The following is a 26,952-nucleotide window of genomic DNA, read 5'->3' on the forward strand; positions in this document are numbered from 1 at the left end:
TTTGTGAGCAATTTTATAAACTTGATTTAACTTCAGTTGTTTTACTCTGTCTTCAACATTCAGCATATCCAATTGTTGTAATTCATCCTGGCCTACATGTTCTCTTGGACCCAGGTCCAGGATGAATCTTACCATTTTGTTCTGGGTGATTTGCAGTCTATCTTTCAGTATTTTTTGTCAAGGCAGAGTACCATGAAGAACAAGCGTAGTCCATATGACATTGTATAAGGGCTAGACACAGGGTCCTGCGAGCCTCCCGAGGTAGACACTGTGCTTGTCTGTAGAGGAACTTCAGTCTGGCATTCGCTTCCCTTACTGCACTGTTCCTGATCAGTTCTTCTGACATGCATGGGTCAAAGGGGATTCCCAGAGAGTGATGTAGTGGAGGCAGAATCCATACATAGCTTTAAGAAGAGGTAAGATACAGGTCACGGAGCAGGAGGAGAGTGGACCAGCGAAGAGGCGGGTCCAGGAGCTGTGAGTCGACCCCTGCAACCACAAATAGATCAGTACACACAAGAGGAGAAGTCAAGTGTCTATAGATAAGTGCCTTTGACAACTGGTAACTGACACAGAATTCAATGTGTGTTATGGAAAAAAATATAAGAGTAGTGAAGCACCTGGAAAGGAGTGAATTCATAAACAACAACTAGCATGATTTTCGAGATGGTAAATCCTGTCTCAAATTTACTAAAGTTTTATGATAAGGTAACGAAAGTTAGGCAGGAGAGAGAAGGATGAATGGCCTGCATATTTTTGGATTGCAAGAAGGCGTTCGATACAGTACCCCCACAAGAGACGCACAAAAGCTAGAGGGGCAAGCAGGAATTACAAAGAAAGTACTACAGTGGATTGAACATTACTTAACAGGAAGGAAGCAACGAGTTACTGTCAGGGAGTTATCGGAATGGGCGAGTGTGACGACGGGTTCTACAAGAGTCAGTACTTGGACCGGTACTGTTTCTTGTGTATGTAAATAGCATGTGATGAATTGTTTTGAAAACTGACAACCTTCAACTTGTCGGTTTTCAAAACCATTCATCACAGCTGTCAGGCACTGCATCATCATGGGATCTTGATACAAAGAATTCTCCAAACTTGTCCAACCTTTGGACGAAGACCTACTTCGACTAGTGGATGGTACCACTATGACCCCACTGCCTCCTGCTTCGCCTCGCCTGACTACAGTATATAAACCACGTCTACGGCCCTACGTCTACAGCTAATTACTGTTCTCATCCAGGCAGCAGAGTGCGCAATTCCAAAGAAGTCCGCAGGACGCACTCACAAAAGAGACTGGTGGTTCTACAACGAAGAGGTGCTGGAGCAGAACCACCACATCAACTCTTTTAGGAAGCTATACAGGCGTAACCCTATGGCAGAGAACAGGAATACTCTGAGAGCCATTGTGCAGCATGCCCGCAGAGTCTCTCTGAGTAAACTGAGAAATGGCTGGAGTGGTGCTCAACATTCGGGCATCACACCACCTTATCTGAGATATGGGGCAAGCTCAACATAGCAACTGGCAAGAGCAAGCCGAGGCCACCAGCACACCCGAACCCATCCCAGGAAGCTGAGAAACTAGTGGAGCTTTTCACTTCCAGGGAAGCCTCCATTCAGCTCCCACAGGACATCCGGAATATACAGACGGATCTTCTGCCACAACGCCAGTTAACGATACAAGCTGCATGTGAGTCGGAAGATGTGACTGATGAGGACCTCACGGACTTGGAACTCCGACGTGCCATTAAGAATACAGGTGACACTGCCCCGGGCATCGATGGTGTTACGTACTCCATGATTGCACAGGCTGGGCAGAGTGGATGGGAGGCCATACTAGACGTCATTAACAAGTCGTGGAGGGCCGGGACACTCCCAGCAGCTTGGAAGAAGGCTACCATCGTACCAATTCCAAAGCCCAAGGACCCAGACAGTATGAGACCCATATCGCTGACCAGCTGCTTAGCCAAGACTTCTGAGAGGATGGTGTTAAACCGCCTCCTATGGAAACTTGGACCCCCTGATCATCACATATTTGGCTTCACCAAAGGAGTACAGCAGAGTACATAACCACCCTACTAAGCCAGATTGCTGATAGTAACAAAAAACCTAGTATCGTAGTCTACCTCGACCTTGAGAAGGCATTTGAGCTAGCCAGCCCCACAGCAATTCTAGCAATACTAGCTCGGAAGGGAATCAAAGGATGCCTCCTGGCCTGGATAGAGTCCTACCTTAGGGGCAGGCAGGCCTGTGTCAGCTTTCAGGGACACTACTCTTCCTTTAAAACCCTGGAAAACGGCACGCCACAAGGAGTTGTGCTCAGTCCTACCCTGTTTAACGTCCTTATGCAGGAACTTGTGAGCCTTCCCTTTCATAGTGGTGTGCAGCTCCTTAGCTATGCTGATGATCTTACACTCGTAGTGAATGGGAAAGGCAATTTGGAGTGACAGGCTCAGAGAGCTTTGGACCTAATTATGCAGTCTTGCAAGGAACTAGGCCTCAAGATCTCGGCCGAGAAATCTCTTGCAGTGATGTTCAAGGGACCAGATCCTGTGAATAGATTACGTATTCAGGATATAGAACTTGAGTGGACAGACTCCTACCTGTACTTGGGAATCTACATTGATAAAAAGCTGACCTTTCAGAAACAGGCCGAGTATGTCAGATCCCGTGCTCTACTCAGACTCGATGCCATGAGAGCCATGACGAGGCACCGTGCAGGGGCAAGCAAAGGTGTACTTTGCTTGTACTATATACAAGCTATACGCTCGCTCATTGACTACGGTGCACCGGCGTTAGCTCATCTCTTCCCACAGAGCAGGCAAAGGGTGGAGGTCATACAAAACCAGGCGACAAGAACTATGCTTGGGGCCCCCATCTGGACCAACACAGTATGTCTCAGATCTGAGGCCCAGCTTCCTTCCTTGGCTGACAGAGTAAGATACATAAACGCCTGCAAAGTAGCCATGATTCTGCACCGGCAGCAAGGTACCCCACTAAGGAGACGGATATTGACAACCATGACACAAGATCCCACACTCTTCACGGACTACTCCTGGATTCGTTCGTTTTGTGCTGCTGGGCGGAAGCTGCTGCCTATACAACTACTCCATGAGAAGAGTTGTGACCTTCCTGTTGCTGGGTATCATCCACCACCTCCCTGGCACCCAGATCTAGCCGATGTTTGCATCATGCAACTGCCCATCTCTAAGCATCTCTGCAGTCAAGACACCATCAGCAATCATGCTGAGACAAGCATGGCACTGGCAGAGGGAGGCACATGTGCAGTGTATTTCACAGATGGTTCTGTCGACCCTGGCAGGAAGAGAGCAGCAGTTGGACTGTACCACAATGGTCACACACAAGGCTGGCGACTCCCTGACCACTGCACGATCCTTCAAGCTGAGCTGGTGGCGATTCAGCAGGCATTGGCACATGCCCTACAGCATCGACTCCGACCTGTCATACATGTTGATTCCACCTCTGCAATCAATGCCCTCTCCCATCCTCAACCACAGGACTATGTTCACCTCATCACATCGATCCTGAGCATAATGACAGCCTTAGAAGTTCAGGGTAACAGATCGACATTGAACTGGATCCCCAGCCATGCTGGCATCTGGGGAAATGAGGCAGCAGATGATGCAGCCAAGGCAGCAACAGACTATCCACATGTTGGGATTACTATCCCCATCAGCCAACGACAGACCAAACTGGTGGCCGCCAGAGCCATGAAACTTATGGGGGAGGTCTTAGGTGATTCCCCATCTCAACAGTGGTACCGAGCAGCGACTCGGGGAGAACCCCCTCCATATGATAGAGGCTGGTCCAGAGCTCAGTGTACCGCCATCCACCGGCTTTGTTTGGGCTTTCCCACAGCCAAGATGATGGTAGACAAGGCTGAGGAGATGTGCCAGTACTGTCAGCACGTTGTCCAGCGCCCCTTAACACACTATCTTCTGGAGTGCAAAGTTACTGAGACACTCCGCAGGCAACTAGGAGTGATATTCCCTCCCGAAGAGGACCCAGAGATGACTGTGGCCACACTAGTGTACCATGGAGTCAATGAACCAGACAAGCTGTTGCCCGTGATAACGACATATCCTCCTCCTCGCTAGTGTCCACAGTTAGGAGTACATATGGTGTTGTCACTTATGAGATGCACCAGTTGAACTGACCAGAAGAGTGCTTGAGCAGCATACGTCACATCATTGTAGAAACCTTTCTCCCTCGGGAACCAGAGACGGGTCATTGCAAGATTGAGACCCGTGCCAGGACTACAGTCTTGGCGAACATTATACATACATACATACATACATACATACCTATGCTGTACATTATACAAGATTGATGGACTGAACACATCGACTCCAGGCTGAGTGACTGATTACCTCAAACTACTACTCTCCTTACACCTTTCTGCTTTGTATTGGACTGATGAAACCACTGTTTGGCGAAACGTTTCCTAAATAAAGATTCCTATGTTGCATAAGTGTCTCAACCTTCATATAAATAGCATAACAGAGGAAATCGAATCAAAGGTGTTCTTGTTCACAGATGATGTGAAACTAATAAGTCAGCTGTGCCTTTACTATATCCGTTCAGCTGCCTAACATGTCAGTTGTCAAGCTAATCATTCCTGCAGCACTGACAGGGTCGATTGTCTAATCGAGCTCTATAGACCAAGCTCAACATTGGTACCACCATTGGTGGTACAACAGACACAGTGCAAGTTATGGACTTTTTATGTCCTACAGCTAAGGAACCGCTCTGGTTTTCTAAATGACCCATTCAACACTAGAGTTACGGCATCGTCTGCTTCACCATGTTCGTTATACGAGCCCTGTGGAGGCGGGGTAGGTGACAAGACTAGCTGTGAGTTTGAGAATATTCATACCAGAGAACATCGCCGAACTTAAGCACCACTACATCGAAGAGATCAACAGTAGCTATCTGCTGCTCCACTACGGACGTGCCCAGCTTCTCCCTGCGAGTCCCGTGACAGTGGGGATTGTGGCTGGGACGGCCCCAACGAGGACTGTTGCTTCTGAAACGACCACCACCACCAGAAAGTCACAAGGACTGGGATTTGTCAAGGTGGCTGCGTGTCCGCTCCTCCTACTACCCGTTTCTCCTACTGATCTCTAGCAGAACACCTGGCAAGTTGAGATGTAGTGGCCACGTCAGTGCAGCTGCGACTATGAACATCCTACTGTGACCGTACCGAAAACACCGATTAAGACACGCGAAGCCCGATTGAGGCCACCAGGCAGGCTGCAGCCTCTGCTGCACTCCACGCCGACAACTACTGTGCCACTCCTTCGGGAGTCAGTCGTCGCGGCCAACCAGCTGCACCACAGAATGTCCACCGTTTCGGCGTTCCTCTGTGAGCCCTTGACGAGTCATCGCAGGATTAAAAACCCTGTGTCAGGACGAGGCGTGACAAATTTATACAGTCTTTGAATGACATTAGGGTTTTAGCGCTTTGAATTTAATAATAATAATAATAATAATAATAATAATTAATAATAATAATAATAATAATAATAATACAGAGTGTCGCACAGCAAAACTGAAAACCTTGCTGGTGCTATCGTGCAATATTTTACAATATTTTCCAAGGAATTTGAAGCGCCCTCCCCTTTCTCAGATCAACCCTGATTATCTAACTTAAGTAAAGGCATTTTTCTTGACGCCAGTAAGAAGCCCTTGATCCAAGGAATCAAACTTGATCTTCCTTCTCTTGGACTGCACTTGATTACCTCCCTATTTCTATAATTATTATGATTTTAAGGACTTGTCATAATGTTAAGATAAATGATGGAGACTACATTGTTCCAGTGTAACTGTTACACATGATGTTAAAATAATTGGAGAGACTACATTGTTCCAGTGTAACTGTTACACATGATGTTAAAATAATTGGAGAGACTACATTGTTCCAGTGTAACTGTTACACATGATGTTAAAATAATTAATTGGAGAGACTACATTGTTCCAGTGTAACTGTTACCTGTGAAGGCAAATCAGGTGATTTGGAATATTGGCATAAGTATTGCTACCTACATCCTCCAAGGGAGGTGTCTTAGTGCTGGAAGTGGTTCTTGATCAAAGGAATTAGAGCCACTGTCCTCTTAATCGAGTCGAAGCCTTAATGGTGAAGGGCTCTTAATCCGTGGACTTGGATCAAACCTGACCGCCTCCAAATACAAAGGCGTTGTATCCCCAATAGGTTTAGTTCTCTCCCATCAATATAATCAATAACTGAATCAAACTTGATTGTCTTCCATTCCTCAGGCGCTGTATGACCCCTTACGGGTCATACAGCGCCTTAGCAATAATAATAATAATAAAGCGTGGACTAGGGGTGAAGTAAGTGTGTCATAGACCTCCAGTAATCTTTTCTTATCTTCCTTATCTATCGTCTAGAATAGTGTTGCCTTATCTATTACGTGTATCACGGCAAGTGATTATTTGGTGCAGTCCATTGATATACTGTGTAGAGGTCAAGATGACTGCCTCAGGCAAGGCTCATTAAGTTCATCATTTTAATGCAGTACCAGCAGAACCATATGTATTGGGTACACAAACCTTTGTGTGTGTGTGTGTGTGTACTCACCTAATTGTACTCACCTAATTGTGGTTGCAGGGGTCGACACTCAGCTCCTGGTCCCGCCTCTTCACTGATCGCTACTGGATCCTCTCTCTGCTTCCTGAGCTTTGTCATACCTCTTCTTAAAACTATGTATGGTTCCTGCCTCCACTACTTCACTTGCTAGGCTATTCCACTTGCTGACAACTCTATGACTGAAGAAATACTTCCTAACGTCCCTGTGACTCGTCTGAGTCTTCAGCTTCCAGTTGTGACCCCTTGTCCCTGTGTCCCCTCTCTGGAACATCCTATCTCTGTCCACCTTGTCTATTCCCCGCAGTATCTTGTATGTCGTTATCATGTCTCCTCTGACCCTTCTGTCCTCCAGTGTCGTCAGTCCGATTTCCCTTAACCTTTCCTCGTACAACATTCCCTTGAGCTCTGGGACTAGCCTTGTTGCAAACCTTTGTACTTTCTCTAACTTCTTGACGTGCTTGACCAGGTGTGGGTTCCAGACTGGTGCTGCATACTCCAGTATGGGCCTAACATACACAGTGTACAGTGTCTTGAACGATTCCTTATTAAGGTATCGGAACGCTATTCTCAGGTTTGCCAGGCGCCCGTATGCTGCAGCGGTTATTTGGTTGATGTGTGCCTCCGGTGATGTGCTCGGTGTTATGGTCACCCCAAGGTCTTTCTCCCTGAGTGAGGTCTGTAGTCTTTGTCCACCTAGCCTATACTCTGTCTGCGGTCTTCTTTGCCCCTCCCCAATCTTCATGACTTTGCATTTGGCTGGATTGAATTCGAGAAGCCAGTTGCTGGACCACATGTCCAGCCTGTCCAGGTCTCTTTGCAGTCCTGCCTCATCCTCGTCCGATTTAATTCTTCTCATCAACTTCACGTCATCTGCAAACAGGGACACTTCAGAGTTTATTCCTTCCATCATGTCGTTCACATATATCAAAAATAGCACTGGTCCTAGAACTGACCCCTGTGGGACCCCGCTCGTAACAGGCGCCCACTGTGATACCTCTTCACGTACCATGACTCGTTGCTGCCTCCCTGTCAGGTATTCCCTTAACCATTGCAGTGCCCTCCCTTTTACGTGCACCTGATCCTTCAGCTTCTGCACTAATCTCTTGTGGGGAACTGTGTCAAAGGCCTTCCTGCAGTCTAGGAAAACGCAATCTACCCACCCCTCTCTCTCGTGTCTTACTTCTGTTACCTTGTCATAAAACTCCAGGAGGTTTGTGATACAAGATTTGCCTTCCATGAACCCATGCTGGTTTTCATTTATAATCTTGTTCCTTTCCAGGTGTTCGACCACTCTCCTCCTGATAATCTTCTCCATGACTTTGCACACAATACATGTCAGAGACACAGGTCTGTAGTTTAGTGCCTCGTTTCTGTTTCCTTTCTTAAATATGGGGACTACATTAGCTGTCTTCCATTTCTCAGGTAGTTGCCCAGTTTCAAGGGATGTGTTGAAGATTGTGGTTAGAGGCACGCACAGCATCTCTGCTCCTTCTCTAAGGACCCATGGGGAGATGTCCGGTCCCATCGCCTTTGAGGTGTCAAGGTCACTTAAGAGCTTCTTCACCTCCTCCTCAGTTGTTCGTATGTCATCCAACACTTGTTGGTATATTCCCTCTTGATGTTCCCTTCTGTGCTGTCTTCCCACAGCCCTTCCTGTCTCTACTGTAAAAACTTCCTTAAATCTCCTGTTCAGCTCCTCACATACCTCCTGATCATTTCTTGTGAGTTCTCCACCTTCTGTCCTTAATCTGATCACCTGGTCTTTGACTGTTGTCTTCCTCCTGATGTGGCTATACAACAGTTTCGGGTCAGTCTTGATTCTCGATGCTATGTCATTTTCATACTGTCGCTGGGCCTCCCTCCTTACCTGTGCGTACTCATTCCTGGCTCTGCGACTGATCTCCCTATTTTCGTGTGCTCTCTGCCTTCTGTACTTTTTCCATTCTCTATTGCATTTTGCTTTTGCCTCCTTACACCGTCGGGTAAACCAGGGGCTCGTTCTGGTCTTCCCGTTGTTACCTTGGGAATAAACCTTTCCACTGCCTCCTTGCATTTTGTTGTTACATATTCCATCATTTCATTTACTGGCTTTCCTGCCAGTTCTCTGTCCCACTGGACCTCCCGCAGGAAGTTCTTCAACCCTATGTAGTCCCCTCTTTTATAGTCAGGCTTTTCCCATTCAACTCCTGTTATTCTCTCCACTTGCAGCTCTACTATGTATTCAAAGCACAGAACCACGTGGTCGCTAGCTCCTAGGGGACTCTCATACTTGATGTCCTCAATATCTGAGCTGCCCAGGGTGAACACAAGGTCCAATCTTGCTGGTTCATCCTCCCCTCTCACTCTGGTAGTGTCCTTAACATGTTGGTGCATGAGGTTTTCCAGCACCACGTCCATCATCCTGGCTCTCCATGTTTCGGGACCCCCATGTGGCTCCAGGTTTTCCCAGTCAATCTCCCTGTGGTTGAAATCCCCCATAACCAGCAACTTTGCTCTGCTGGAGTGAGCTCTTCTTGCCACCTCAGCAAGTGTGTCCACCATTGCCCTGTTGCTCTCTTCATATTCCTCTCTTGGCCTCCTGCAGTTCTGTGGTGGATTATACATCACTGCAATGACCACTTTGTGTTCCCCCGACTGAAGTGTACCTGCTATGTAGTCTCTTTCTCCCGTCTCATCTATTCCTTCCATTTTCTCGAATTTCCATCTGTTTTTTACGAGCAGAGCAACCCCACCTCCCCCCCTGCCCCTTCTATCTTTCCTCATGATCTGGTATCCTGGTGGGAAGATTGCATCTGTTATTGTCTCCATGAGTTTTGTTTCTGTAACTGCTATGATGTCTGGGGACTTCTCATTGATTCTTTCTTGCCATTCCTCATGTTTATTCGTTAATCCATCTGCATTTGTGTACCAAACCTTCAACTTCTGTTCTAATACTGTAACTGTGGTGCGGGGGGTGGAAACAGAGGGATCGGTGTGTGATGGTTGGTTTGGATTGTTCAGTTGCCTTGGGGGTGTCGTGGCTGGAGTCCTTCTGCAGGTGTTTCTGGGGGGTGCGCTTGTCCTTCCATTTGATACTGGGTTATTCTGCTCTCCTTTTTCATTTCCTCCCATTTCTCCTTTCGTTTTTGAACTCTCTCTTTCATTGTCTTCCTTTCGTCCTGTGTTCTGTCTCGGTCGAGGTACACACTCTGGAACTCCTGCTTGCCTCTCAGCCATGCTTTCTCCTGCAGGATCATGGTTCGGGTTGATTCTGCCTTGAAAATTACTTTGAGAGGCCGATTCCTTTTCTTTGTGAACCACCCAATTCTCCGAAAATTTGCCACCTGGGTCATGTCCCCCTCGCCTATCACCTACATGATGTCTTCAATCGATTTTTTCTCCTCCTGCTTTCTTTCATCATAAGTTTCCCCTTTAGCTTCGTCTAGCCCATAGACAAACACGGATCTCTCCCTTTCCACCTCCCACTGTGACTCCCATTGCATCCTCTGATGTGTTTTAGTTCCTTCCCGTGGAGTGTTCCTTCCTTCAGTCCCTTCCCTCGTTATGGCCCCTATGCTTCTTGGTTTATCCTTCCTGCTCACCTGCTCCTGGCCCCCACAGGTATCTGGTAAGGTCCTTGCACATGTCCTAGTTCCTTCGATGTCTTCCAACCTCTCTTTCTGTCCTAGAGTGCTCCCTGTCTTTGTTTTGGCCCCATGTGGGTTTGACAGGACCTCTGCATACAGTTTAGTTTCCATGCTTCCTTCAGACCTGTTGTCTGTGTTCGATGTAGCCATTGCCGATGCTACTTCTGTAATATCTTTGTCTCTGTGCTGTTTCAGATGTCTCAGCTCCTCTTCTAATCTCTCCATCTTGATTTCTGCTTCTGTGGCCTGTTGCTTCCACCTTCTGCATTCTGCTGCTAACCTCTCTTCCATCTTCCTTTCCAGCTCATCTAGTCTCCTTCCCCAGTCTTCCTCCCTTTTTTTGAGCTCTATCTCCCATTCCTCCCTCTCAGATTCGTCCTTGGAACCCCTTGTCCTCATCCTGGTTAGGGGGAGGGGAATAGATGGTTAGGAGAGGGGATGGATGGTTGTGGGGGAGGGGGAGGATGGTTATTGGAGGGGTAGAGATAGTTGGGGGAGGGAGTTAGATGGTTTGGGGGAGAGAGGGGATGGATGGTTATGGGGGAGGGGGAGGATGGTTATTGGAGGGAGGGAGGTTGTTGGGCGGGGGTTAGACGGTTTGGGGAGGGGTTAGGTGGTTTGGGGGAGGGGTAGGTGGCTAAGGTGAGGTGGTTAGGGAAGGGGTGGTACGTGTTTGTGTCTAGTGTTTGTGTCAAGTGGTGGAGGGTGTGGGTGTGTGTGTGTGTGGTGTGTGTGTGGTGTGTGTGTGTGTGTGGTGTGTGTGTGGTGTGTGTGTGTGTGGTGTGTATGTGTGTGTGTGTGTATGTGTGTATGTGTGTGTGTGTATGTGTGTGTGTGTGTGTGTATGTGTGTGTGTATGTGTGTGTGTGTGTGTGTGTGTATGTGTGTGTGTGTGTGTGTGTGTGCATGTGTGTGTGTGTGTGTGCGTGTGTGTGTGTGTGTGTGTGGTGTGTGCATGTGTGTGTGGTGTGTGTGTGGTGTGTGTGTGTGTGTGTGTATGTGTGTGTGTATGTGTGTGTGTGTGTTTGTGTTTGTGTGTGTGTGTGTGTTTACGTATGTGTGTATGTGTGTGTGTGTGTATGTGTATGTGTGTGTGTGTTTGTGTGTGTGTGTGTGTGTGTGTGTGTGAGTGTCTACCCTTGTGTGTGTGTGCTTGTGTGTGAGGGAGGGAGGGTTAGGGGGGGTGGTGTGGTTGAAAGATCCGTCGTGTAGGCACAAATTTAGTCTCATTTATCTTTCCCAATTATGCTACTCTCTCTACTTATTGCCCTTTCTGGATTTACGTGTTAATTGTTGCTGGTTATTATCATTTTCCTTGTTCACATTGAGAGAGGACTTCCTAGCTTCCTAAGTATTCTTACTGCTAATAACTACCGGTAGTAACACTACCTGTGTACATGTGTGTGTGTGTGTGTGTGTGTGTGAGTGTGTGTGTGTGTGTGTGAGTGTGTGTGTGTGTGTGTGTGTGTGTGTGTGTGTGTGTGTGAGTGTGTCTTGTGCGGTGTAATTACTGGCCGCAACTTCTTGTGACCTGACACAACCCTCCTGGGACCTACCCTAGCACGGTCTTACAATGTTGCCCTTAAAAGCTTGTCCCACCTACCTTCCCACACTCGTCAACCCTATATTCTCTATGTCTATGCTATTTCTATTCTAATTCTGGTAATAGCTTGCAGGAGTGAGTGACCAGTATCAAACAGTATGCAAGGCCAGCCAGGGCCGTCAACATGCAAACCACAACTAGGCGAATAAACTTGCGGTGACAGTTGCCAGCTGCTGATGACGAAGTAGTACGTAGGCCTTAAATCCCTATTTTGGAGATCCTTCACCCGTGATGATTATAACCATATATTCTCGTACATCCCGCTTCCTCACTTCACTCTTCACTGATGATAGTATACACTTCACATTATATACACTTCACTTCATATGTATAATGGCACACAACTTGTCGTGACGTCACTTCATCAGGCCTACCGCTACCAATGTGGCAACAGCGCCTAAGACCCCCAACGGTTTGCGCTTTGAAATATTATGATTTCAGCTTTCCTCTCACTTTATTTAACTAATAACTTTAATTATCACTCGTAGTATTGTTCACTGACGTTCCACTACCACTGATTACTTCTAGCTGATATTACGTGTCTTTCAAGGCTAAGGTTCTCGGAGCCTTGTTACCCACGTCTTCACCCCACGGACCCACGCGTCTGTATCCACGCGTCTGTGTGTGTGTGTGTGTGTGTGTGTGTGTGTGTGTGTGTGTGTGTGTGTGTGTTTATCTAGTTGTACCTTCCTATTTGTGTTTGCAGGGGTTAAGGCGGTGCTCCTCACCCCACCTCTTGTGCGTATTCACCTATTTCTACCTGCAAGGTTCGAGTCTCAGCTCCAGGCCCTGCCGCTTGCTACATACTTGCCTAGTCTGAATCCTCTTCTCTAACAGTCACTCTTTTTCTCCTTGTAAGATACTCTTTAATTTACTATAAGACATGTGTGTGTGTGTGGTGTGTGTGTGTGTGTGTGTGCGAGCGCGTGCACACTAGTGTGTGCGTGTACTTACCTATCTTTTATGTGGCTACCAAAGCAATGATTTTTACCCCTTTGTTAAAGTTTGCTTCGGGCGATTATGGAGTAGTCATTTTTACTGGGTTCTCCCACCAACTGAAGCACCTAGGTAGACTACAGCACCCAGAGTCCGTCTGGTGGACCATCTGGTGGCGCACATGAAGATTTGGTGGGGTAGAACTTGTGTGGAGGTCACGAGCGGAGCCTGGAGTTTACCTGGAGAGGGTTTCGGGGATCAACGTCCCCGCGGCCCGGTATGAGACTAGGCCTCATGGTGGATCAGGGTCTGATCAACCAGGCTGTTACTGCTGGCCGCACGCAAGGTGACGTACGAACCACAGCCCGGTTGGTCAGGTACTGACTTTAGGTGCCTGTCTTGTGCCTTCTTGTAAACAGCCAGGGGACTATTAGTAATCCCCCTTATGTATGCTGGGAGGCAATTGAACAGTCTTGGGCCTGGACACTTATTGTGTTGTCTCTCAATGTACTCTTGGTGCCCCTGCTTTTCATGGGGGGAATATTACATCTCCTGCCGAGTCTTTTGCTTTCATAGGGACTGATTTTCGTGTGCAGGTTTGGCGCACAACTCTCAGCATTCTTGCTGGTTTGCCTTTACCCGTTACCAGCCAAATCCCAAACCTCTGTTAATTATTATTATTATTATTATTTTAATTTAGGGGGCTATGGGGCCTAGTGTAATTTTGGGGAGGAATTTAGCTCCTTAGTACTGCCTCTGCTGATATGTATGTTAATCGATTCAGTGACTCAGAGGTGGATGGTCAGTGTCTTCATGTCAGTGAACTGAAGGACAATTCTCCCTACTGCTTAGAAGCCGTCGGGAGTGAATTCAAGATCAAAGTGCCACTGTAACCTGGGATCTGTCTCCAACCGTACTACTAATTAATAAATCTCAATCGGCAGTTAGAGATCTTGTGGCTTAACATCCCCAAGATCTCTAAGGATAATCTGGTGATAAGATGGCTGGACCTAGGCAGGCCTGTGCCCACTTGTAGCTTGGTGAGATGGTGGGGAACGTTATTTGCACAGGTTATTTGAACGACAAGGAATAGGACATTTGGCCTCTGAATCCTGGAGTAGTTGTGGTTTAGAGGATTGAGGAAAGCGGGTGTTGGTCTGGTGAGCACAAATTCACTGGTCCTTCCGTTTGACCAATCGAACCTTTTTCTCTACTTTGATCCTGGTTAAAGAACATGTTCCCTTCCCAGTACATTGCTTCAAGTAACAGAAGTTTGACATTTACAGAACCAAGTATAAGGCAACCCAAAACACTTGATATTGAATGTGGCATCGACTTCGACACTTCCCACTCCTGTACTGGTGTGTTAGTGTGACAGCTCAAGGCACTCCCACTAAGCTAATGACAGGTCGTATGAGGAACACAAGAAAGAGTGGCTTTGCTGCGTGATGTGTGTGTATATATAGAAAAGATGGGTTTTCTTTGAGGCCAGCAGGAGGACATTACTCCATCCTGGCCGATCTTATGTGGATGTTGCTTCTATCTACAGGGCCCTAGCTAACTGTGGGGTCTACTTTACTGAGACAGTCCGAGATTCGTCTTCCTCAGTCTTCAGGTACCTTGTCATTGGCCCCTCCACCTCGGCTACCATCGGTCCTGCCTGTCTAAGTGGCCTGGAGTTTGTTGGAGGTTCTCTTGAGAAGATAGCTTTCTGGGGGATGCATCTGCCAGGGATGGCCTGGTGGAAGCACAGGGTGAGAGGTATGAGTGTCCTGCTTCCTTCAAGAGTCACCTTCCTTTCACTGAAAACGAACCTTCACTATCACCCTCTGCTGGAATTAACTCCTCCAGGCACTCAGTCAGGGAAGCCTGCATGTTTCACCCTCGAAAACTACTAATCTCGCAGCTGGTGGTCCGTCTCTCTCTTAAGTCGTCATCTGTGCCTGGCTATAAGGTCTATAAACAGGACACATGCAAAAAAGACTCAGGACACACTCAGAAGTGCCGTTCCCCTGCCTCTTGCAGAGGCAGCATATCAGATTCAGGTGGTACACGTTGTTAGATTGTCACGGCTGTGGTGACCTGAACAGTGTTTGCGTATAGCACAGATATCCAAGGACACCTAAAATTGGGTGATACTACTATAGTCATCCAAGAAAGTGACCTGCACAGACCAAAATGCTTAGGAACCTCCCTTATAGCAATCTCTCACACTATCACACAAAAGCTGGGTACCTTCAGCGTCTCATATTTACCAATAAATTGTTATCAAGCTTACATGTTTCCTTACCCTATTTGCCTGACCTCACTTTATTAAGATGTTTCTGTCTTAGTCCTGAAGAAGCCACATGTGGCAAAACGTTTCCTTTAATAATGTCATAATGGTACGCATGTTCTTCCACATCCAGTGTCCAGTGCGGTCTATGAGTCCTCTTTCCTAAGATTTGGCCCACAACAGTACATTACCTCCTATGTACCTATTGCTGGGAAGTGGCCTTCAAGACAGCTAAGATGATCTTCATTGCCAAACCTAACAAGGACAACCACATCCCCGAGAACTACAGATCCATCTCCCTACTCGAAGTCACAGGCAAAGTCTTCAAAAGAATAATCTCCAACAGACTAAATTACTACATGGAGTTCAACCACCTATTCTCTGAAAGGCGGTTCGGCTTCAGGTCCCACCGCAGCACTCAGCATGCCATAAACATCATCTTTGATGCCGTGGCCAGCCTGAAGAAGCAAGGGAACCTGGCCCTTATCGCCACCAGGGACGTGCACAAGGCCTTTGATAGCCTTTGGCATGACGGTCTCATTTACAAACTCTTAGACCTCCCTGATCGCAACTGGACCTTCCTCAGGCTCATCTACAACTTCTTAACAGGAAGAAGAATCATCCCCACCTTCCATGAAATGGAATCAAATCCCTTCACACAAACAGCAGAAGTACCCCAAGGCTCTTGCCTCAGCCCTATCCTCTTCAACATATACGTCAGCGACCTCCCCCAACCTGAACATACCGACACCATCATCACTCAAATTGCAGACGATGTCATCCATGTTGTCTCCTCCACCCCTACAGCTGGTGCAAATGAACATAGGAGAGCAATTGAGAAAATGAATGAAGAACTAAATAGAACAGCCATGTGGGAGAAGAAATGGAGAATCACAACCAACCCAGACAAAGTCCTCATCAGCACCATTGGATGCTTGCCATCAACCATAGAAGACAAAGGGGGCATCTCCATCAGGGGCACCCGAATTGCTATTAGGAATCCAAACAAGATCCTAGGATACGAGATCGACAGATTACTCAACTCTACATCCCACGCAACCAAAAAAGTAAACCTAGCTAAAGCCCACCTTGGCCAACTTTATCGATTCAAAGCAGCTCCTCCACACATCAAACTACACCTGTACAAGATGATCAGACCTCTGCTGGAATACCCCTGTGCACCCTTGTCGCTCACAACCAAAACCAACATGCTAAAACTCTAAAGAGTCCAAAACAAAGCCCTCCGCTTCATCACTGGCACCAGACTCAGAGACAGAATCAGGACCAAGGACCTTCACATACAGCAGAAAATCCCTGCAATCAATGTCCGGTTAGATAAACTCATGAAGAGACAACTATATGACATGCAGGAACTCTATGTGCCTGACAGAGAGAACCCCCCCAACCAGTGAACACGACCGACTATACCATTACCACCCCTCCCCACAGAGCCCAAAGAATGACCCTCCAACAAAGAGTTCGATGCTTCATCCACAAGAACTTCCCTCGACCGAAAATCTTAAGCGACCTCCCTGCAGAAGAATGGATACCACCGGAACCATTCTACGTCCAGTAACACGGACTAACGCTCCCCATCTCCGGGTGACCCACTTCTATCAATCAACACCTCACAACTAACCTTGTTGCACTACAACTACCTTCCAGCAGGACACCACCTCAGCCACTGCTTAGCCAGCCAACCCCAGGTGAGCAACCAACCACCATCAAATGACCTGCAACTTCCGCCTGCAGCTACGGCCTTCTGACCAACCTCTGGAAAAAAAAAATTGCACGCAGTATGCATCCTTCCAATTCAGTGGCGCACTGGTATAACAACAATATAGCAGTGTGCAATTGATGGGCAGGAAGCATATCCCAACTCATAAAACCAACCTCTCAATAAATTACTCAATATGCACACACGCATATTCAAAATACAACAAAGCGGATAGGCCACTACCCTTTTACAACCCCACCTACCCCTCCTCCCCCCTAACCTTTCCTACATTCCATCCTTACCCATCCTTCCTCCCTCCCATCTTACCAAAGCTCTGGTCAGAACCTCGAACCTATTGCTATGTGAAGAAGGGCATATTGAGAGGCTTGTACATCTCGGCATCCCTCCCCCCTCCAAATGCCTAAATGTCAAATGTGTTAATACTGAGTTACAGGGTGGCATGGTAAAATAAACATAATTAACTCTTGTTCTAACCTTATAATATGTCGTATAAATCAGGACAGATGTATAATTTAGATACGTCCAAGTTTAGATTTTATTAAAAAATAATAATTACGAAGGACCATTAATTAAGGAAGCTGTGATAGAAAGAACTTGTAAGCTCTGGCAGATCTTGTAGCGGCAGTATAGTGAGTTAATGATATGGTGGCGTATCAGTAGCTGATACAAATTCTAATGCACACTTCATAACGGTAGGGATGGTGGACGGTGTAGCAGATGGAGGGTGGCCAGCCACCCTAGCCCGTGGACTGCACGATGCCTGGGACACGAGGCTTTTCACAGATCTGGTTATTACAACTCGAGACGAGATCATACACGCTCATAAAGTCATCCTAGCAGCTGCATCTCCCTATTTTAAGTAAGTTTTAATTTGCCAGTTTTATTAAACAGATTGTTTTCCATGAAATAACTAGAGAATGCCTCTTCTGATCAGCTTCAAACCCTAAATGCTGGTGTATCTATTTTGCTAAAAAAAATTTGCTTGATTGTGGACTGTGTAGTTGTCAGTTTGCCATTTTTATGGAAATTGGGGAAAAAATTATACTGATTTTCAAATATTATTTTGTGAATTCTTCTGATCAGCTTCAAACCTTCAACACCAATAACTTGAGAATACAGCTTCTGATCAGCTTCAAACTTGAGGTACTGATACATTTGGGATACCTGGAGAGGGTTCCGGGGGTCAACGCCCCCGTGGCCCAGTCTGTGACCAGACCTCATGGTGGATCAGGGCCTGATCAACCAGGCTGTTACTGTTGACCGCACACAACCCGATGTATGACCCACAGCCCGGCTGGTCAGGTACTGACTTTAGGTGCTTGTCCAGTGCCTGCTTGAAGACAGCCAGGGGTTTATTGGTGATCCCCCTTATGTATGCTGGGAGGCAGTTGAACAGTCTTGGGCCCCTCACACTTATTATGTTGTCTCTTATCATGCTAGTGGCACCCCTGCTTTTCATTGGGTGGATGTTGCGTTGTCTGCCGAGTCTTATGCTTTCATAGGGAGTGATTTTCATATGCAAGTTTGGTACTAGTCCCTCTAGGATTTTCCAAGTGTATATAATCAGGCCTCTCTCCCGCCTGCGTTCTAGGGAGTACAGGTTTAGGAACTTCAAGCGTTCCCAGTAATTTAGGTGTTTTATCACAGTTATGTGCGCCATGAAGGTTCTCTGTACATTTTCTAGGTCAGCAATTTCACCTGCCTTGAAAGGGGCTGTTAGTGTGCAGCAAAATTCCAGCCTAGATAGAACAAGCGACCTGAATAGTGTCAGGATATTGTCAGATATTGGCATCTGTGAAATAACTAAAGAATGAATCTTCTGGTTGGTTTTAAACTTACAAAGCTGGTGTATTTTATTCAGTGGGTGGTTCATATTAGTGTTGGGCAGTGTAGGTGCCAGTTTGCCATATTGTTTGAAGAAATTGGGATACAGAATTAGTTCCCATGTGATAACTTGTGAATGCCTCTTGATTGCCTTCAAATCTTCATTGCTGACATTTAACTGCATTAGAAGCTTATGCAACACTCTGTTCTATTCCTTCTGTGAACATTGAGGTAGAAAGGCTGAGTTTATGGGATACGGGGATACTAATGTTAGTAATATTACTATTAGCACCTGTATAGATCCATTGTGGGGCTTTCTCACATTTGAATTGACAAGGCCGTAAGTCCTCGGCAAGACTTAGACAGTGTGTCAACCAACAGTGCATATGCATAGCATGACGTCTCTACTGTGTGATTATGGCATACCCAATTCTTAAAGTTGGTGCCCGCAAACCAACGATTCACATACCAATATGTAAACAAGGCCCCGCCCACAGGATGGGTACGGGGTGCATAATAAACATTAAATTTACACTAAACAAGGCCTCACAAAGAACTACACAGGTGCCAGTACTGGCACCTTTCTCAGATTGGGCAGGTACCAGAACACATTTAGTTTGTTTAGTATATTTCGTAATGAATGCAATATAAGGAAAGAAGGAAACATTCGTCACCACTCATTCGATAGTTGTCCTGTCAGAATTTTTCAGATATCGCATTTTAAGTGATGCTGAACTACACTCCTTTGGAGTGCAGACACTATTTTTTTTGCTTCCATGACTCAAATCCGATTAACTAGTTATATCATGAGTTTTTACCTTGCTCACTAACAACAAAAATCCTAAAATCTTGCTGAATTCTTAAGTGTCTCCCACTCCAGTCCATACCTCCTTCACCCCCAATTGTAAGACAAATCGAGGGTAAATGCCTCCGAAACAGTAGGCATCCTCTCCAAGATATGTTACTGTGTACCTGGTAGGCAATGCTCTCGCCTCACACTGAATGTCCGTGGTTCGATTCCCAGCCGGGTGGCAACATTGGGTATATTTCCTTACACTTACTGTCCCTGTTCACCTAGCAGTGAGTACCTGGGTGTTAGTTTACTGGTGTGGGTCGCATCCTGCGGGACAAGTCTGAAGGACACCAATGAAAATAAAACAGAATCTTATCTTATCTTACCACTCTAATGCACCTTTACCTGATATTCTACGTCAAATCATCTAAAACCAGTAATAACTGAACAGAACCTGCTACAGTGCTAATTGAACAGTTACTCATACCAGTATCAGACAACATAATCCAGTTTTCCTGGTACATTATTGATTTTTATTCCATTATGTTTAATTTCCTTGGTACATTATTGATTTTTATTCCATTATGTTTAATTTCCTTGGTACATTATTGATTTTTATTCCATTATGTTTAATTTCCTTGGTACATTATTGATTTTTATTCATTTATATTAAATTTCCTTGGAACACTATTGAATTCTTTATTTTTATTCCATTATTTTTAAGGTTTCTAGTATATTAATGATTTTTGTTCCTAACCTTTTTAAATTTTGAAGGATGACAAGCTGAAGAAGTTTTTGTAGATATGACTTTCTTTCAAACATTTCGCTGTCAATTGCAGCATTTCTTATTTTTGCAGAATATCCTGTCTAATATGTTGTGTTGTACCAAGTAGGATACGACGGCTTAAGTTTCCTTGTGTAGAGGCAGGCGTCGCTTTACAGCACTTCGCTAGTGCACCAGTATTCAATTATATCCATTCTTCATTTATTCAGATTTCTTACAATAAATATAATCACCACTCACTATAAGCTAAGGATGAAAATATTTTAAGTTGAGTAATGCGCATACTGTATATGCAGTTTTTAGGGATAACTATTGCTCACTTAATATATAATAGTATAAATATTTTATCAAACTTTTATATGCATTTGGAGGTTCTAGGCTACCTCTTTACAGCGGTAGCCTGGAACATAACAAGCTGTATAAACGAGGCCTGCCTGTACTATACCTTTGATATACCTCTGATGAGTTTTGAGAGTCTTACTACTCCTGGGTCGCGGTCATGGACCAGGCTCATCTGGTGCTAGCCTAGTCAACCAGGCTGTTGCTGCTGATGGCCCACTGCCCCACATGTCCATCACAGCCCGGGTTATCTGCCACCATGTACGATATCCTGGCTTATATTTTTCTCTGTATGTAGGATATCCTGGCTATTATGTTTCTTTGTATGTAGGATATCCTGGCTTATATGTTTCCTTGTACTGTGTAGGATATCCTGGCTTATATGTTTCCTTGTACTATGTAGGATATTCTGGCTTGTATGTTTCCTTGTACTGTGTAGGATATCCACCGGGCCACCAGGCCCGGTGGCCTGGTGGCCAAAGCTCCCGCATCACACACGGAGGGCCCGGGTTCGATTCCCGGCGGGTGGAAACAATTCGACACGTTTCCTTACACCTATTGTCCTGTTCACCTAGCAGCAAATAGGTACCTGGGTGTTAGTCGACTGGTGTGGGTCGCATCCTGGGGGACAAGATTAAGGACCCCAATGGAAATAAGTTAGACAGTCCTTGATGACGCACTGACTTTCTTGGGTTATCCTGGGTGGCTAACCCTCCGGGGTTAAAAATCCGAACGAAATTTTATCTTATCTTACTGTGTAGGATATCCTGGCTTATATGTTTCCTTGTACTGTGTAGGATATCCTGGCTTATATGTTTCCTTGAACTGTGTAGGATATCCTGGCTTATGTATTTCCTTGTACTTTGAAGGATAGCCTGGCTTATGTGTCTTATGTTTCCTTGTACTGTGTAGGATATCCTGGCTTATATGTTTCCTTGTACTGTGTAGGATATCCTGGCTTATATGTTTCCTTGTACTGTGTAGGATATCCTGGCTTATATGTTTCCTTGTACTGTGTAGGATATCCTGGCTTATATGTTTCCTTGTACTATGTAGGATATCCTGGCTTATATGTGTCCTTGTACTACGTAGGATATCCTGGCTTATATGTTTCCTTGTACTATGTAGGATATCCTGGCTTATATGTTTCCTTGTACTGTGTAGGATATCCTGGCTTATATGTTTCCTTGTACTGTGTAGGATAGCCTGGCTTATATGTTTCCTTGTACTGTGTAGGATATCCTGGCTTATATGTTTCCTTGTACTGTGTAGGATATCCTGGCTTATATGTTTCCTTGTACTGTGTAGGATATCCTGGCTTATATGTTTCCTTGTACTGTGTAGGATATCCTGGCTTATATGTTTCCTTGTACTGTGTAGGATAGCCTGGCTTATATGTTTCCTTGTACTATGTAGGATATCCTGGCTTATATGTTTCCTTGTACTGTGTAGGATATCCTGGCTTATATGTTTCCTTGTACTGTGTAGGATAGCCTGGCTTATATGTTTCCTTGTACTGTGTAGGATATCCTGGCTTATATGTTTCCTTGTACTGTGTAGGATATCCTGGCTTATATGTTTCCTTGTACTGTGTAGGATATCCTGGCTTATATGTTTCCTTGTACTGTGTAGGATATCCTGGCTTATATGTTTCCTTGTACTGTGTAGGATAGCCTGGCTTATATGTTTCCTTGTACTATGTAGGATATCCTGGCTTATATGTTTCCTTGTACTGTGTAGGATATCCTGGCTTATTGGCTTATATGTTTCCTTGTACTGTGTAGGATATCCTGGCTTATATGTTTTCTTGTACTGTGTAGGATAGCCTGGCTTATATGTTTCCTTGTACTGTGTAGGACATCCTGGCTTATGTGTCCTTGTACTGTGTAGGATATCCTGGCTTATATGTTTCTTTGTACTGTGTAGGATATTCTGGCTTTTATGTTTCCTTGTACTGTGTAGGATATCCTGGCTTATATGTTTCCTTGTACTGTGTAGGATATCCTGGCTTATATGTTTCCTTGTACTGTGTAGGATATCCTGGCTTATATGTTTCCTTGTACTGTGTAATATCCTGGCTTATATGTTTCCTTGTACTGTGTATGGTATCCTGGCTTATATGTTTCCTTGTACTGTGTAGGATATCCTGGCTTATATGTTTCCTTGTACTGTGTAGGATATCCTGGCTTATATGTTTCCTTGTACTGTGTAGGATATCCTGGCTTATATGTTTCCTTGTACTGTGTAGGATATCCTGGCTTACATGTTTCCTTGTACTATGTAGGATATCCTGGCTTATATGTTTCCTTTTACTGTGTAGGATATCCTGGCTTATATGTTTCCTTGTACTGTGTAGGATATCCTGGCTTATATGTTTCCTTGTACTGTGTAGGATATCCTGCTTATATGTTTCCTTGTACTGTGTAGGATAGCCTGGCTTATATGTTTCCTTGTACTGTGTAGGATATCCTGCTTATATGTTTCCTTGCACTGTGTAGGATATTCTAGCTTATGTTTCCTTGTACTGTGTAGGATATCCTGGCTTATATGTTTCCTTGTACTATGTAGGATATCCTGGCTTATATGTTTCCTTGTACTGTGTAGGATAGCCTGGCTTATATGTTTCCTTGTACTGTGTAGGATAGCATGGCTTATACGTTTCCTTGCACTGTGTAGGATATCCTGGCTTATATGTGTCCTTGTACTGTGTTGGATATCCTGGCTTATATGTTTCTTTGTACTGTGTAGGATATTCTGGCTTATATGTTTCCTTGTACTGTGTAGGATATCCTGGCTTATATGCTTCCTTGTACTGTGTAGGATATCCTGGCTTATATGTTTCCTTGTACTGTGTAGGATATCCTGGCTTATATGTTTCCTTGTACTATGTAGGATATCCTGGCTTATATGTTTCCTTGTACTGTGTAGGATATCCTGGCTTATATGTTTCCTTGTACTGTGTAGGATATCCTGGCTTATATGTTTCCTTGTACTGTGTAGGATAGCCTGGCTTATATGTGTCCTTGTACTGTGTAGGATATCCTGGCTTATATGTTTCCTTGTACTGTGTAGGATATCCTGGCTTATATGTTTCCTTGTACTGTGTAGGATATCCTGGCTTATATGTTTCCTTGTACTGTGTAGGATATCCTGGCTTATATGTTTCCTTGTACTGTGTAGGATATCCTGGCTTATATGTTTCCTTGTACTGTGTAGGATATCCTGGCTTATATGTTTCCTTGTACTGTGTAGGATATCCTGGCTTATATGTTTCCTTGTACTGTGTAGGATATCCTGGCTTATATGTTTCCTTGTACTATGTAGGATATCCTGTCTTACATGTTTCCTTGTACTGTGTAATATCCTGGCTTATATGTTTCCTTGTACTGTGTAGGATATCCTGGCTTATATGTTTCTTTGTACTGTGTAGGATATCCTGGCTTATGTTTCCTTGTACTGTGTAGGATATCCTGGCTTATATGTTTCCTTGTACTGTGTAGGATAGCCTGGCTTATATGTTTCCTTGTACTGTGTAGGATATCCTGGCTTATATGTTTCCTTGTACTGTGTAGGATATCCTGGCTTATATGTTTCCTTGTACTGTGTAGGATAGCCTGGCTTATATGTTTCCTTGTACTGTGTAGGATATCCTGGCTTATATGTTTCCTTGTACTGTGTAGGATATCCTGGCTTATATGTTTCCTTGTACTGTGTAGGATATCCTGGCTTATATGTGCCCTTGTACTGTGTAGGATAGCCTGGCTTATATGTCTTATGTTTCCTTGTATCTTTGTCCATGACAGCCACCACTAACCATCTATTTATATGACGATGGACAAGACAAGACAACGAACGCAGCTACAATAAATCCTAGCAAACAGAATTGCAATCTATGTAAATACTTATGCCTTGGGTATCTGCACGCACGGTATATCTGGTAAAACAGGTGGGACATGCACCTCTGACCATCCTGAAAAATGCCGCACCCACATGACAACAGGAGAGTGCAACTTCCCCTCCTGTAACTTATTTCACCCAGAAATGTGTCACTCATCAATCCATGAAAGAAAATGCTACAACGCATACTGCCAGGCACATCATCAAAAGGGGACTAGAAGACACAGACATGCCAGACTATGGGAAACAAAAGAGGGAAGCAACAACCTCCCCAGGGACAGAGTTTTTTTTTAGGGCCAGGAGGGTAGAGAGACTGGCAAGATATGACAATAATCCTACACCACCTGAAAACACTTCTGAAGCAGAGGCACGGACATTGGCCTCCACTCCAGAACAACAGATATTAGAGCCAGCAAATAAAACCCCCCTAAATTCCACCAATATAACGACATTTATCTTTGCAGACATAGAGGGTAAAGGTTGAAAAACAAAACCTTGTCATTGTGGTGGTATACAAGCCTCCAGACGCAACTTCCCAGCAATTCCAGGAAAATCGCCCAACTCCGGCCTCAAACGTCTTACTACCAGGAGATTTCAACTTGAGGCATCTAAAATTGAGGAGTATAGCAAACAGTGTTTTAGCAGAGATCACCCCGTGAGGCAGCTCAGATGAAAATTCACACACACACGAACTATTAAATCTCTGCACCAAATTCACCTTAAACCAGCAAATAGTAGAGCCTACAAGACTAGAAAATATGCTGGACCTCATCTTCACTAACAATGACGATCTGATACGTAATATAACTGTTTCAAAGACAATACACTCAGATCACAACATAATAGAGGTACAGACATGTATGCACAGGGCTCCAGACCAGCAAAATGTGAGCAGTCATGAAGGTCTCTTCACGAAATTCAATTTCAATAATAAAAACATACAATAGGTTCAAGTAAACCATGTCCTAAATGAAACAAGCTGGGAAGATACCCTAAACAACACGGATCCAAACATTTGCCTTGAAAAAATGAATTCTCTGGATCTTGAGATCTGCTCAAGACACATTCCATTAAGAAAAAGAAAGAAAAGATGTAAACTAGAAAGAGAGAGATGTTCCCTATACAGATGAAGGCGAAGAGTCACAGAGCTGCTGAGTGGGGCCAATATATCTGAAATACCAAGGGAGGCACTAGTCAAGGAAATTGCAAATATCGAACTTAAGCTGAAGGAATCTTACAGGAGACAAGAATCACAGGAAGAACTAAAAGCCATATAGGAAATTGAAAAAAAAATACTTCTTCTCTTATGCCAGATCTAAGCGAAAAACATCAAGTATTGGGCTCATGCTTAGGCAGGATGGGACATACACAGATGACAGCCAAGAAATGTATATATGTTGGTAGAATTAATGCCTGCATACAGCACCAAAATTCCACCAGTCATCTCGTGAAATTCAGGGACGCCCAATTAGTGATCAAAGAAACTAATTTCCACAGACGCAAGTGCCTTGAATCAGCACTAATCTCTGTTTTTAATATAATTAAACAAAATGAAGGCAGCTTCACCATCTCTGAAGTCTTAGCAAGAATCCTCCTGTGCAAGAATGGTATATAATACCGACAAGATGAAATTAAGACACATGTACAACATCTGGGTATCTTTATTGTAGACGTTTCGCCATCCAGTGGCATTATCAATACAAATTCTAAATTCTAGGACATAACTTGAAGGCAGTAGGACATATACAGAAGATGAGGTAATCAGTTCCTCAACCTTGGAGTAGGTGCGAAGAGCACCATAGTCGTGGAGATTCTGAAGCAGAAACAAGGAGCCTGGCGCTTATATACTAACGTCAGGTGTAGCAGACGAGGGCATAGTCACTGGTAGGCGGGATTCCCCAGTGGAAGTAGGTCCTTCCCAAAGAGATGGGTTAGTTGTAGTAGTAGTTGTCGTAGTCGTGAAGGTTATGTACATATCCTCAGAATCAAGATTCCATGATGTTGCAGTGTCTGACAAGTTGTGCAAGAATGGTATATAATACCGACAAGATGAAATTAAGACATGTGCAACATCTGGGTATCTTTATTGTAGACGTTTCGCCATCCAGTGGCTTTATCAATACAAATTCTAAATTCTAGGACATAACTTGAAGACAGTAGGATTATATACAGAAGATGAGGTAATCAGTCCCTCAACCTTGGAGTAGGTGCGAAGAGCACCGTAGTCGTGGAGATTCTGAAGCAGAAGCATGTATGTATAATGTTCGCCAAGACCATAGTCCTGGCACGGGTCTCAATCTTGCGATGACCCGTCTCTGGCTCCCGAGAGAGAAAGGTTTCTACAATGATGTGACGTATGCTGCTCAAGCACTCTTCTGGTCAGTTCAACTGGTGCATCTCATAAGTGACAACACCATATGTACTCCTAACTATGGACACTAGTAAGGAGGAGGATATGTCGTTATCACGGGTAACAGCTTGTCTGGTAAGTAGACTCCATGGTACACTA

General features: G+C 44.9%; 1 protein-coding gene across 4 annotated transcripts in view; it reads left to right on the top strand.

Annotated features, from left to right (window-relative positions):
• Window positions 1-26,952, top strand: part of LOC128690816 (kelch-like protein 20) — a 165,852-nt gene that overhangs the window by 61,484 nt on the left and 77,416 nt on the right. For all 4 annotated transcript variants that reach the window (XM_070088184.1, XM_053779546.2, XM_053779545.2 and 1 more), the window contains one exon: window positions 17,503-17,665. In XM_070088184.1, coding sequence (XP_069944285.1) covers window positions 17,503-17,665 — 163 coding nt within the window. The remainder of the gene's footprint in view (window positions 1-17,502; window positions 17,666-26,952) is intronic.

This window comes from Cherax quadricarinatus, chromosome 24 (genome assembly GCF_038502225.1).
Source record: "Cherax quadricarinatus isolate ZL_2023a chromosome 24, ASM3850222v1, whole genome shotgun sequence".
NCBI classification, from domain to species: Eukaryota; Metazoa; Arthropoda; class Malacostraca; order Decapoda; family Parastacidae; genus Cherax; species Cherax quadricarinatus.